This window comes from Pyxicephalus adspersus, chromosome 6 (assembly GCF_032062135.1).
Source record: "Pyxicephalus adspersus chromosome 6, UCB_Pads_2.0, whole genome shotgun sequence".
Classification (NCBI taxonomy): Eukaryota; Metazoa; Chordata; class Amphibia; order Anura; family Pyxicephalidae; genus Pyxicephalus; species Pyxicephalus adspersus.
The window spans coordinates 103,423,418-103,435,079 of NC_092863.1; the positions used below are offsets into that span (position 1 = coordinate 103,423,418).

General features: G+C 44.0%; 1 protein-coding gene across 1 annotated transcript in view; it reads right to left on the bottom strand.

The window, feature by feature from the left end:
• The window catches only part of NOL6 (nucleolar protein 6), a gene marked incomplete in the record, with an annotated part of 39,961 nt that extends 28,596 nt beyond the window's left edge, over positions 1 to 11,365 (bottom strand). Inside the window, 12 exon segments of the mRNA XM_072413526.1 lie at positions 259 to 436; positions 931 to 1,046; positions 1,480 to 1,581; positions 2,196 to 2,254; positions 3,658 to 3,778; positions 3,965 to 4,131; positions 5,079 to 5,216; positions 5,739 to 5,907; positions 6,486 to 6,665; positions 6,744 to 6,860; positions 8,608 to 8,832; positions 11,281 to 11,365. Coding sequence (XP_072269627.1) covers positions 259 to 436; positions 931 to 1,046; positions 1,480 to 1,581; positions 2,196 to 2,254; positions 3,658 to 3,778; positions 3,965 to 4,131; positions 5,079 to 5,216; positions 5,739 to 5,907; positions 6,486 to 6,665; positions 6,744 to 6,860; positions 8,608 to 8,832; positions 11,281 to 11,301 — 1,593 coding nt within the window.
• Positions 11,366 to 11,662: the final 297 nt, after the last annotated feature.

Sequence of the window (11,662 nt, forward strand, 5' to 3'; positions counted from 1 at the left end):
ATCACTGAATACAGACATATGACAATGAGTTTATACAATTCTATGAACCTATTTGACTTGGTAAGGGAGACGGAGAGCAACACACTGATCCAACCAAGCTGGCAATCTAACAAGGGAGCATGCTCCAAAAAGGAACAAGCAGGCAGATGAGCTCATCTGACCTCAGGTGAATGCTGCACAATTCCCGGAGGCAGGGACCTTATCATAAAAGACACCATTTAATAAAATAAACCATCATATATTGGCTTCTCTTGTTACCTCCGGTCTCTGCGGCAGGGTGTGTGACAGCAGAACAAGCCTCTGGTCCAGACCCCTCTTCAGAATCGGCAATATGAAAGGCAGTGAAGTTGAAACATAGTCTCCCCCGCGGTCCATCAGCTCATTACAAAGATTCATCTTCTTACATGTGCCTTGTAGCTTATCCACATGTGTAATACTAAAAGAGAAAAGACATTCATTTTACTGGATAGCTGGTGTGCACCTGGGAAAGCTGCAGGTCAATAACCCCAAGGGGAAAATAAATTTCTAATATTCTAAAGACGAGCAACAAGCAACTTTATTGGGTAATGGAGTTAGGATACTGTGTATGCACAGCATTCAGCAGCAGGAGCTTGTCTGATCTTTTTAACCAGAAATGCTAAATCAAAATAAGGAGACCAGAGGATCCAGCAGTCTCAACATATTTTCAATATGAAGTTTATATAAAGTGCATAAAATAGGTCAACAAGCCTTGTGCAACAATGGAATCATTGTATATCAGAAACACAACGGCAGTGTAAGCCACTGCAGTAATGTGAAGTTTCCAGGCAGACATCAGGAAGGATTTCTTCCTGATGGAGTATCCTTCAGCAGCATTTTTAGCATGACCTCAGCCTCATCAAATTTATTATTAAATAAAAAAAGGTAAGAACTTCTGAATCGCACACTTACTGAAAAACATGATCAAACGTCCTAACAAAAGGTTTGCGGACCATGAGTAGCAGGAGGAAGCCATTGGTCGTCGTGTCATCAAGGTATTTTAACGATTCCTTTGCTTCAAATTGAATCTGAAAGTGACAGTAACATCCATATTATAAATTAGGAAATAATTAAATAATATTGGCCCCATGAAACAGACACGTGTAAAAAGCTTGCAAATTTGTACAGATAAAAATATGTCAAATGCCTTAAGTAAATCTTTTTGCAATGTTCTCCCCAGACCCTTTCAGCAGGGTGGGCCACCCGGCACTTTTCAGTAACCACCCGGCTGTTTTTGGGCGAATATTGAAAATTTTGGTTACAAAACAGCGGCCACCACATGCCTTAGTGTGGGCATAAAGAGCTACTTCATATCAGATAAAGAACTTGATTTATATGGTTTGCTTTTTTCCAAATAAATACTCTTACCCCACTAAAGTGCTATCCCTTATCTGTAATTATTCTGTTCAGCAGCGGAGATGAACGCATTCAAGCTGACCTTTGCTGTACACCTCCACTTACCTGTCTGTACTTGGCAGCTGTCATGCCGGCACACAGATTGACAACTCCCAAAGGATCCACAAAGACAACTTCAAACGCCAGGTGAAAATCAGCAATCGAGGGCTAAGGGTTCAGAAAAAAAGGAACAAGAGAATGTGATAAGACAAAATAAATAAGCAGTAAAGCAAAGAACCAGAGATTTCACTATCTGAAGTACATCCATTGCTCCAACCTGTACTTGCAAACGGCTTTACCTTGGATTTGCTATTAGGCACATACACTTAGCATGAACTGTTGTCTCCCTAGCTCAGGTCCTCTTATGTAAACAATGAGGATTTGTAATAATTTTGGCTTACAGGTGGACCCAGCTTTTATGTCCTCTATAGGACCAAGAGGAAAAAGTAAATCCAAGCTCATGTGAACTGGCATGCCACTCGATTTTATAGATAGGATGATCGGACACAGAAGTAGCAGGCTGTTGTAGGTAAACCTACCCAATGGCACAACCCATTGGGATATCTACTCTGAAAATAAATTACACGCAGAAAAGTGTAGCCCACAAATATTTCCTACTTCCACCAACAACTGTATAGTAAAAGGGCATAAATGGACATAATTGGGTTTGATATGTGGGCCCCAACATTAAATGGATGTGGTAATAGAAAATGGGATTGTGAAGCCAAATTGTAAGGTATATGGCCAGTGGCCAGAAAGGTGTAATGCAGAGTACCACCTACCAGGGATATATCCGCTGATTTGGACATTGTTATTCCATTGACTGTCAAATCCGTGTTGGCTGCAAGGAAAAACAAGGCAAGGATTAAGACATACTTTGGCATTTACAGGGGCAAATAACAGTAATAAATGCATGCTGTGACCCTTTAAAATAGTAGCAAGTATACCAATGTCTGTTAATTTGCCGGAAATCTAATGTGCTGCTTAATGCATTGCTTCTGCCACTCTGTAACCCAGGTTATTCCAGGATAATCTGTTTCCAGTCTTGGAGATCTTATATAAATCGGGCTCAATATATCTTTGCTCATGCTAGAAAATATGGCCACCACAGGAAAAGCCAATTCTCTATAAATGCGTCTTCCCTTCCTAGTAAGTCACAGGCCTCCCCTCTTCTAGAAATAATTGTGCTAGTCCAGTTCCTTCACCCCTTTCATTGTCTCTCTCTATACCCATTTCATAGTCCGTAGGGGAGCAAAGAGGAGCTGTCAGAGAATTTGTAGTTCTGAGTGTTGAGATTTACAGATCTGTAACATATTACACCTGGAAATGCAACTATATTTAAAGTAACACTGTTGCTTCTCCTTCCTCCAGGCAGTAAAAGGTTGATATAAAGGATAACTGACAGTATTCTCCCCAGAATTTTTTTAAGCTGGGTGAGAAAAAGCTGTAGGTGGGTGATAGTCCCTGTATTGAGACCCAACTTTTCAGCAAACACCCAAAAACAGCCGGGAGGTTGCTGAAAAGTTCATAGCGGTGCGCGATTGGAGGACGTGTCCCCAGGACCACCAAGACACCGGGGGACAGCAACGGGTCAAGGTAAGTGTGTTTCTTTTTAGGTTAAAGTAGTAAAGTACTAACTTAGTAAAGTACTAACCCTAAGTGTGACTCGGGACTACCGCTTTTTGCAACTAAAATCCACCCCGAGTCACACTCGGGATTACCGCTTAGGTGGTTAACCCCCCTAGCGATAATCCCACGTGACTCGGGGTGGACTTTACGTGCAAAAAGCGGTAATCCCGGGTCCCACTCAGGGTTGCTTAGAACTTAAACACACTTACCTTGCTCAGTTGGCGTCCCCAAGCATCCTGCTAGTTCCTGCGCCTCTGATCTCCAGCGAATTGCAGAGACGATCTCCGGTTGATGCAGGCAGGAGGAGCGGCGGGAAATTGAAATCATTTTGTATTGGATTCAATACAAAATATATAATTATATTATATATACATTATAGATGCTTCTGTACAGTTATATGTTTCACTATTTTAACAGACTTTTGTGTTTGTTTATTATTAAATATTGGACATATTTTGGTGAGTTATGCCCAAGAATTATAGCCTACAATGTGAAATAAATTTCCATGCAAAAAAATGTAATGCTTTTTGCATGGAAATATGTACAGAATTAGAACACCAGGGGGGTTAAGTAAAAATGAAATCAGAACCATTAAAGAATAATTTGAGCCTTTACCTAAAAAGTGCAGCGTGTTCCTCAGCACCTGATGGCCGCTCATCGTTTGGGTAACTTTTTTCTTGGTGAGGAGATACGAAACAAGCATTGAGGCCAAGAAGCCATTAAAGCAGCCGTAACCCTGGAGCAACAAAAGATATAATTCACTAACGAGGAAACACATAAAAACCGACAGCAGGCCCTGTCTTTGGACACTGCAATCTTTAACTGGAGGCTTGACTGCAACTTTAACTGAAATGTTTTTGCTTTAAAACTGGCAGTCCAGGCCTTGAGATTGCCCGGGACTGAAACCTTTCACAGATCTCACCTTGTCAAGCTGCCGTTGCCGAAGCCACACTTTGAGAATGCAAATGGCGTCTCTCATCCCGGGGAAGTTGGTGACAGAACTGGATAGGTGGTGAAAATGCTGCTCCAGAGCCAAGTCACACAGGACAGCGTTGTTATAATGCGGGGTGGGCGGCTCACTGGAGCTCTCTGATAGCCACATGTAAAAAATAGCAAAAATAAACAAAAAGAAAAAAGGTCATCAGCCTATAAACATAATATACCACTAAAAAAAAATGTACAAGTCCTAGGTGTAAAAATGCCTAACTGATCAAACCTTTAAGGGTAACAGTTTCCAGTGTACTGGACATGAAATCTCAGACATCTTCCCCCAAATAAAAACTAAGTGTGTCACATTTATTAAACCTGAGCTCTGGGGGAATGTAGACACTACCCTTGTAGTGGGGCTCTCACAGGACTACAAGAGTTAAATGCTTGTGTTGCCCATTAAAAAGCATTCTTAACTTTACTTTATGCCCCATTTCAGAAGGCTTCCTTCTCTCTGCAAAACCAATCCCACAAAGCCTGTTCCCTTTGCTGCCATGAACTGTAGGTGCTCTGAAATCATTAAGTGCAATGCAGGACCAGCAGTCCAGCAGAGTCAGTGTGGACACCAATAACTCGGAGCACCGGAGAGTGAGGAATGAGGCAATTTACACTGACTTAATGATACTCTGATAGGTCAAAAACAAGCACTTTACCCTTGCAGTGTGGGATTGGGAAGGCGGCAGGGGATGAAAGGGTGCTTTTATGCTGAAAGGGTGCTTTTCACATAATTTTAGAGTTAGTTAGAAAAGAAATTTGACCCAGTGTTGCACCAGACCTAGCATGGCAGCTACAACCATTATTGAACAGAAAAGCCTCGCTGTTGCACCCCTCTGCTCTTTGTTTCTACTTTACTACAAAGGGCTCAAACTTTTGCCTAATACCCACATTTGGAGATAAGCTTGTAGTCTGAGTTGATCTCAACAGTAAGACCTCTTTGCCATAATTTCTGACTATACGGGGTATAACAACTTGCACCCTGACAACATAAAGCCCTCTAAGATACAAGGAAATGTATCCACACAGATCCAAGCTGGCTAGTCCTGGCTTACCTTCCTGGTTAGTCTTCTCATCCTCCATGTACCAGGCCGTCCTCACATTGTTCTTGTTTGGTAAAAAGCGGCTGGGTTTAAAATACCCGGAAGGAAGACAGACATGAACGCGGACAGTCACCAGGGTCTCATCTTTACCTGGAGGCAAATAAAAAGAATTACAATCAGATAAATAAATCACACTGGGGTGCTTGGTAGGGCAGATAAGCACCCTATGTCAAAGCCTGATTGTGTGGATCAGAGTGAACGACTGTGACTCGGATGAATCAACTAAACAACAAAGCATGGAAGGGAAGTTTGTGCACCACAAGGCTGTAATAGGTAGGGATTCTGCTTAAAAATACTTATTTTATATTTGCTGAAAGGTGTAGAGGAGACTGAGCAATTTGCTGTGAATTTAAAGGACCATAGGCAGCGCTAGGCAAAAATTTAACCATCGTTGGTGCCAAAATCTATGCAGCAGGAGTGACAAAGCTGCAATGCTTTTACTGTAGAAGAAAGAGCAATGTTAAACCGGAAGAAAATCAGAAATCCAGTGCCTACTGGTATCGGAAGCCTGAACAGCATATGATTTTGTACCATCAGTCTAGTTCTGTTTCTGCAATTTACAAACATTTAATTTTTCATTTATTCCATGCAAGCCGCCCATCTCATTCTTACCTTGGGGCCTCAGCAGCAGCACAGGCTTTAGGTGATTGCTGTTCATATAGGCAAACTTGACACTGCCAAAAAACTTGCTTCGTGACAAATGGTCAGCCATGTGTGCCAGGTAGAGCGCCCTCTTCCGCAGGTATCGCTGGTTAAGGTTGTCTTTTTCTTGGAGAATCTCCTGCAAAATAATAATAGTTGTTACAATGGGAAACTTTATTAACGTTGCTATTATTACTGACCCCGTCTCAAACTGAAAAAAGTGGAACCAACAGCAACTGTCAAAGGTGAACTTTTTACCTTTCCAGCCAGAAGCAATTCCAATTTTGCCTTGGATTTAATGTGACACCTCAAGGAGTGACTTATATCTGGTCCTTCCCAGCATTCTGTGCAGGACACAGTAGGGACTTGTGGGCTAGCAGGTGGAATCACAGCATGTCGTTGTGAACCAAGCATGCAATTTGCAGATTTCCAGAAAATTGCAGACCTGACCGTGCGGAATAAGCCATTGGTAACCCTGCCAGTAACACACCTCCTATCCTAGAGTGACAACATTCACTCACTGTAGTGTATCTATGGAGGAGCAACGTTGCCACACCAGGACAGAAAGCATGGCAATACCTTCCCCTTTCCTCATAACATTGCCACCTACATAATCTTCTCATCCCACCATATTGCAAGCAAGCGCAGCCTACATGGGGGTGATGTTTTAAATTATGTATATGTGTTCATGTGTACATCCAGCAAACAGCGCCTTACCTGCGGCATAGTAACAGCAAGGTCCACATTGATCTCCGGTTTGATGCACGTCCCCAGGAGGTAGCTGCCCACCACTTTGATGGAGGCTGGAGGACCAAAATGGAATTTCCCCTTCACTTGAGAGGGGACCTGCAGGAAGGGGACCTTCACACTTTTAGGGAGCCAGGTCTGGTCTACCAGCTGCAGAAAGAGACAAGTAATAAGAATGAATACTGAAAAGCAATGACTGCATAGTGATGAAATAATCTCACAACTTACATCTCTCTCGGGGGACTTGGGGATTTTCTCAATGAGACTGCTGATTTTCTTAAGAAAGTCATCAATTTGTTTTCTCCGCTTCTCCTTCAGCTTAACTTCCTGCAGCAGCTCCTCAATCTGAAGGGAATAAATATTTTTAGAATATAACAGTGTTCTCCGCAGACCATTTTAGCAGGGCGCACCACCCAGCATTTTTCAGTAACCCCCTGGCTGTTGGGTTGGGTCTTATTACAGAGCCAGCACCATCCTACAGCTTCTTCCCACCCAGTCTAAAGAAATGTCTGGGTTGAATTATTAATATTTATATAGCGACAATAAATTACGCAGCGCTGTACATTAAAAAGGGGTTGCAAATGACAGACAGATACAGACAGTGACACAGGAGGAGGAGAGGACCCTGCCCCGAAGAGCTTACAATCTAAGAGGTGTGGGAAGTATCACACAATAGGAGGGGGGATACTGCACTATAATAAATTATTTTGTAAAGCACAAAAGAAAAATGAGGAATGGTGGAGCCCCATTCAGCTTCTGCTTAGTCCAGCTGTGTAAGAGCAGCAAATTGCCAACAAAGCTGCCTGCTGCTCCAATATTTGGCACGCCTGGGACGCTCCAGAAAGAGCCAGCCATTCATATCACAAGGCTTGAAGGGACAAAATTTGGCAATCAAAACAATTAAAATACAATCAGCCCTTGCTGCTATGGCTAGCTATGAGTTCAAACAAATTTACACCATATTTTATTTTTATTGTTATTTCTAATCTGCAAGAAATGCCAGTATTAGAACCAAATTATATTCTCTCACCACCTTACTAAGCCTTCATTGCCGAATCCTGATATTGGGGAAAGCTTTTCAGAACTGGTAATTACTACATTTGCCATAGCGACTGCTATTTCCCCAGATTGCTGTTGATCACCCCTACTCAAGGCGGTGTGTTTTGCCAAGTGGGTCGAGAAAAAGAGAGGGTGGGCACATAGGTGTGCCCTACACCAGTGGTCCTCAGCTCTGGCCGGGGCACCCCCGAGCAGGGTCAGGAGAAGAAGCCCGCGAGGGGGGCGGACTGGCCAGAGCCGCGGACCATGTCCCCCGGACTAATCCCAGGCTCAGGGAAGTTGGCGGCTTGTGTCTCTGGACACAACCAGCCCCCACTCGCCCAGTGCAGGCTTAGATCCGCGATGGGAGAGGGGTCGGGGTTATGTTATGATAACATCACTATGGAGGAAGTTTCTCCCCGTTTGATTGACACTCGGCTCCCCGTGGTCTGCGGGACCAAAAAGGTTGGCGACCACTGCCCTACACAATGATATCAGGCACAAATCTAGCAACGCCCCCCTGTGACATCAAGACATCCCAATGTAGGCTGAGTGGGAGTCAGGGGGAAAAAAATGGGGATAAGGCAGGGTGGCTCAGTGGTTAGCACCCAGGGCCTTTGCACCGCTGGGTTCCAGGTTCAAATCTCAGCCAGGACACTATCCGCATGGAGTTTGCAGCTTATGCCCGTTTGCGCGCGTTTCCTCCGGGTACTCCAGCTTCCTCCCACATTCCAAACACATGCAGTTAGGATAATTGGCTTCCCCAAAAACCTGATCTTAGACCAGTGGGCGCCAACCTCCTGACCCCGCTCAGCTGTGGAAACCACCGGATGGCGACCGCTGCCTATAACTGTGGTAATGACCTATGACTATGGTAGGGACATTAGATTGTGAGTTTCTTTGATGGACAGCTAGTGACATGACTATGGACTTTGTACAACACTGTGTAATATGTTGGCACTATATAAATACTGTGTAATAATAATAAGAACATCTCAAATGTCCATACACAAATACATATTGGACACTATAAGAGCAGAATGGCTGGACTTACCTGCATCTGGAGGAGGCTGGTATGATACTCTTGCTCGGCCTCTTTCAGTTTGATCAGCTCCTCTGTGGTCATTGGCTTGGTAAAGTCGGACTTCTTCACCTTGGCCGGTTTGGGGTTTTTAGCCTTCGATGGTCTCTTGACTGCTTTTTTCCCTTTTTGCGTTGAGGGGGTCTCCGACTCTTCCACATCCTCAGGCAAGGCTTCTGCTTCAGCAGTGTCATCCTTCTGGAAAGAGAAAAGATCGTTGGATTATTTAGGAAAAAAACTAAATTCTTTTTGTGGATCTGTGCTCCTTATGCACAATAATGACTGTGGGTCCTCCATGAAGGAAAAACGTTCAGCCTCCACATGCAGTGCTCACTCTCCATAGACACAAACTGGTTTGTCCATTATCAATAAGCTTAGGCACCTTAAAATGAACCTTTCTTTTGCCCATAATGGAGCCAATCCTTGGGCTTTACACAGAGCGTAGGTCTCCCTCCAACCACCAGGTGGCAGTGCTGGATGCCCAAGAGATCCAACACCAGGAATCGGCACTGAGAGGGGAGTAAGTCCCATGGTCTTCATAGCAGGAAGTACTCAATATTTTTCTTTTACTGTCAGGAATGTGAATGGAACATCGAAGTAGCAAAGGCACAAATAGTATAGCAAGCTGCTGTTTGAGCCGCCATTAATGTGACCCAGAGTTTGGCACCCCGTGGGCAAAGAAAAAAATAATCTTAAAAATAATTTACCTATCATCCAACAACTCCCAGGTCAACAATCAAGTTATGTTTATTATATATTATATACACCCCCAACCCAATTCCACCACAACCCTCGGGGCCTTCCACGGCCCAAGCGTTATCAGGTGGCCTTTTTGAGAATAAATGTTCTAATTATTAGTTGTTGGAGGAGACGGCTGCATTAGTTTTTTCCCCCCAACACTCATTTTCAGCAAGTACAGGAAATATCTGTAAATCCTGCAATCACTGCAGTGTCCTCGTTGCAGAAACAAAACACTTGTAACAAAATGTGTTTGTGGGGCTGAGAATAGAAAGTAATGTAAGATTCTCAATGGTCCCTACAGTAAAGAGAACCTGTTCTTATGGTCTCCCAGAAAATGAGTTAGTACTTGGCCCTATGTGGTGCTTAGGTGACCCATCACCAACCAAGAAAGGGGCAGCTGGGCTGACTTTGGTGCTGCTATACAAAGCTCTCCAACACAGCTCACAGTTAGAGATATGAGGTGGCATCGGGGGTACGGAAAACGGATATCCGGCATCTGACCATAAAGAACCCAGCATAGGAAACTCTCCAGGCTGCAGATCGGGGATATTCCTTAAAGCGGAGCTAAATGTTCATTGGTGGATGGTGACCTACGGCACTGATGGGTCCAGGATCCGGTAACAGCTGCCTCCACCGGAGCCGCCATATTTACAGCGATTGTCTTCGTTCATAAATGAAATCCTGCGCAGGAGTTATATCATCTCCAGCAGTGCCAGGAATGTGCCATGGACAGCACGGCGGCTCAGTGGTTAGCACTCTGACCTTTGCAGCGCTGGGTCCCAGGTCAGAATCCCGGCCAGGACACTATCTGCATGGAGTTTGCAGGTTCTCCCTATATTTGCTTGGGTTTCCTGCCACATCCCGAAAACATGCAGTTATGTTATTGGCTTCCCCTCAATAATTGTCCTTAGACTGTAATAATGACATATGACTATGGTAGGGGCATTAGATTGTGAGCCCCTTGGAGGGGCAGCTAATCACATGACTATGGACTTTGTACAGCGCTGCGTAATATGTTGGCGCTAAATAAATAGTGTGTAATATTATTAAAAAAGCCACCAGGTGCCGGGAAGTTTGTATCTCCTTTGCACAAAAACCTCTCCCACCCCGCCCGGTGACTTTTTGGTTCTAATATAAAATGTCTTTCCTTTACCTGGATGGGGCATAACAAAACCAGGAATCCCATTTATACCCCGCACAGCCAAACTCTTTATTTAGCAATAGCAAGATGATCTGCATGGAATAAATTGCTAAAAGCAGAAAAACATTCACTGCCAGGGTTTTACCATAAGGTGATATGTTTGGTCGGAGTCTTTGCAAATTATGGGGCACTGCGAGGGGACCATCACCCTCCGGGTTTGGAGATTTCAGCCGTGTTCATTGGCTGGGAGGACAGAACTGCAGCCAATACACCTGAGGAACGGTAAGTTGTAGGAATGACATTTTGTATATGTCTTGCATTCATTTCAATCATTCACACAAGCATTCATTTAATTCACACGAGCATTTATTTCAATCATTCACACGGGCATTTTTTTTTCATTCATTCACACGGGCATTTATTTCAATCATTGACACAAGCATTTTCTGTCCTGGAGTGACAACACCTTCCCTGTGCAGCTGCAGCGTTGTCACCCTCTTTCTGCACCCAAAACATCACTTTAGCCCAATCCATGTTTTATTTACATTAGAAAATGTCTGTCCTGCTCTGTTTTCGGGCCCACGGACCCCCATATACCCCAATATATTCCACACAGAGCCCCTACAACAACCCAGTGAGGTATTTTCCAATACTTCCTGTTACCTACTGCCCCCAGCTTTGCCCCCTTTCTGGACACCAGTACCCCCAGAGTCCAGGAAGGCGTGTACTCCGTATCACGTGATTGCAGGCCTCTCGTGTCTCACCTGTCTCCGTTTCCCCTTCATATTTTACACCGGACACACACACGTGGGATCCCACTGCTGACTGTCTCAGCTCCGCCCAGCGTACAGCGACATTGGCGCACACGTGACGTCATTCCCTGCCGTCGCCATCTTAGGTAAGGGAAACGTTTTGCGTGAAGAAAGAATAGAGGCAGCCATGATTGTTAATGGTAAATGCCCTTAGGTATACAAATTTAGGACAAAAAGAACACAAACACTAATAAGTTGATATTTATGTTTGTTAAGACACCTTTTTTTCTTAAAATTGACTTTCTAATGCATCAAAACTTGTTCCTGCTATATTTGTGGCACAGCAGTGTGTTACTACACATTGTGGTGCGCTGCAACATGCATTGGAAGGTGA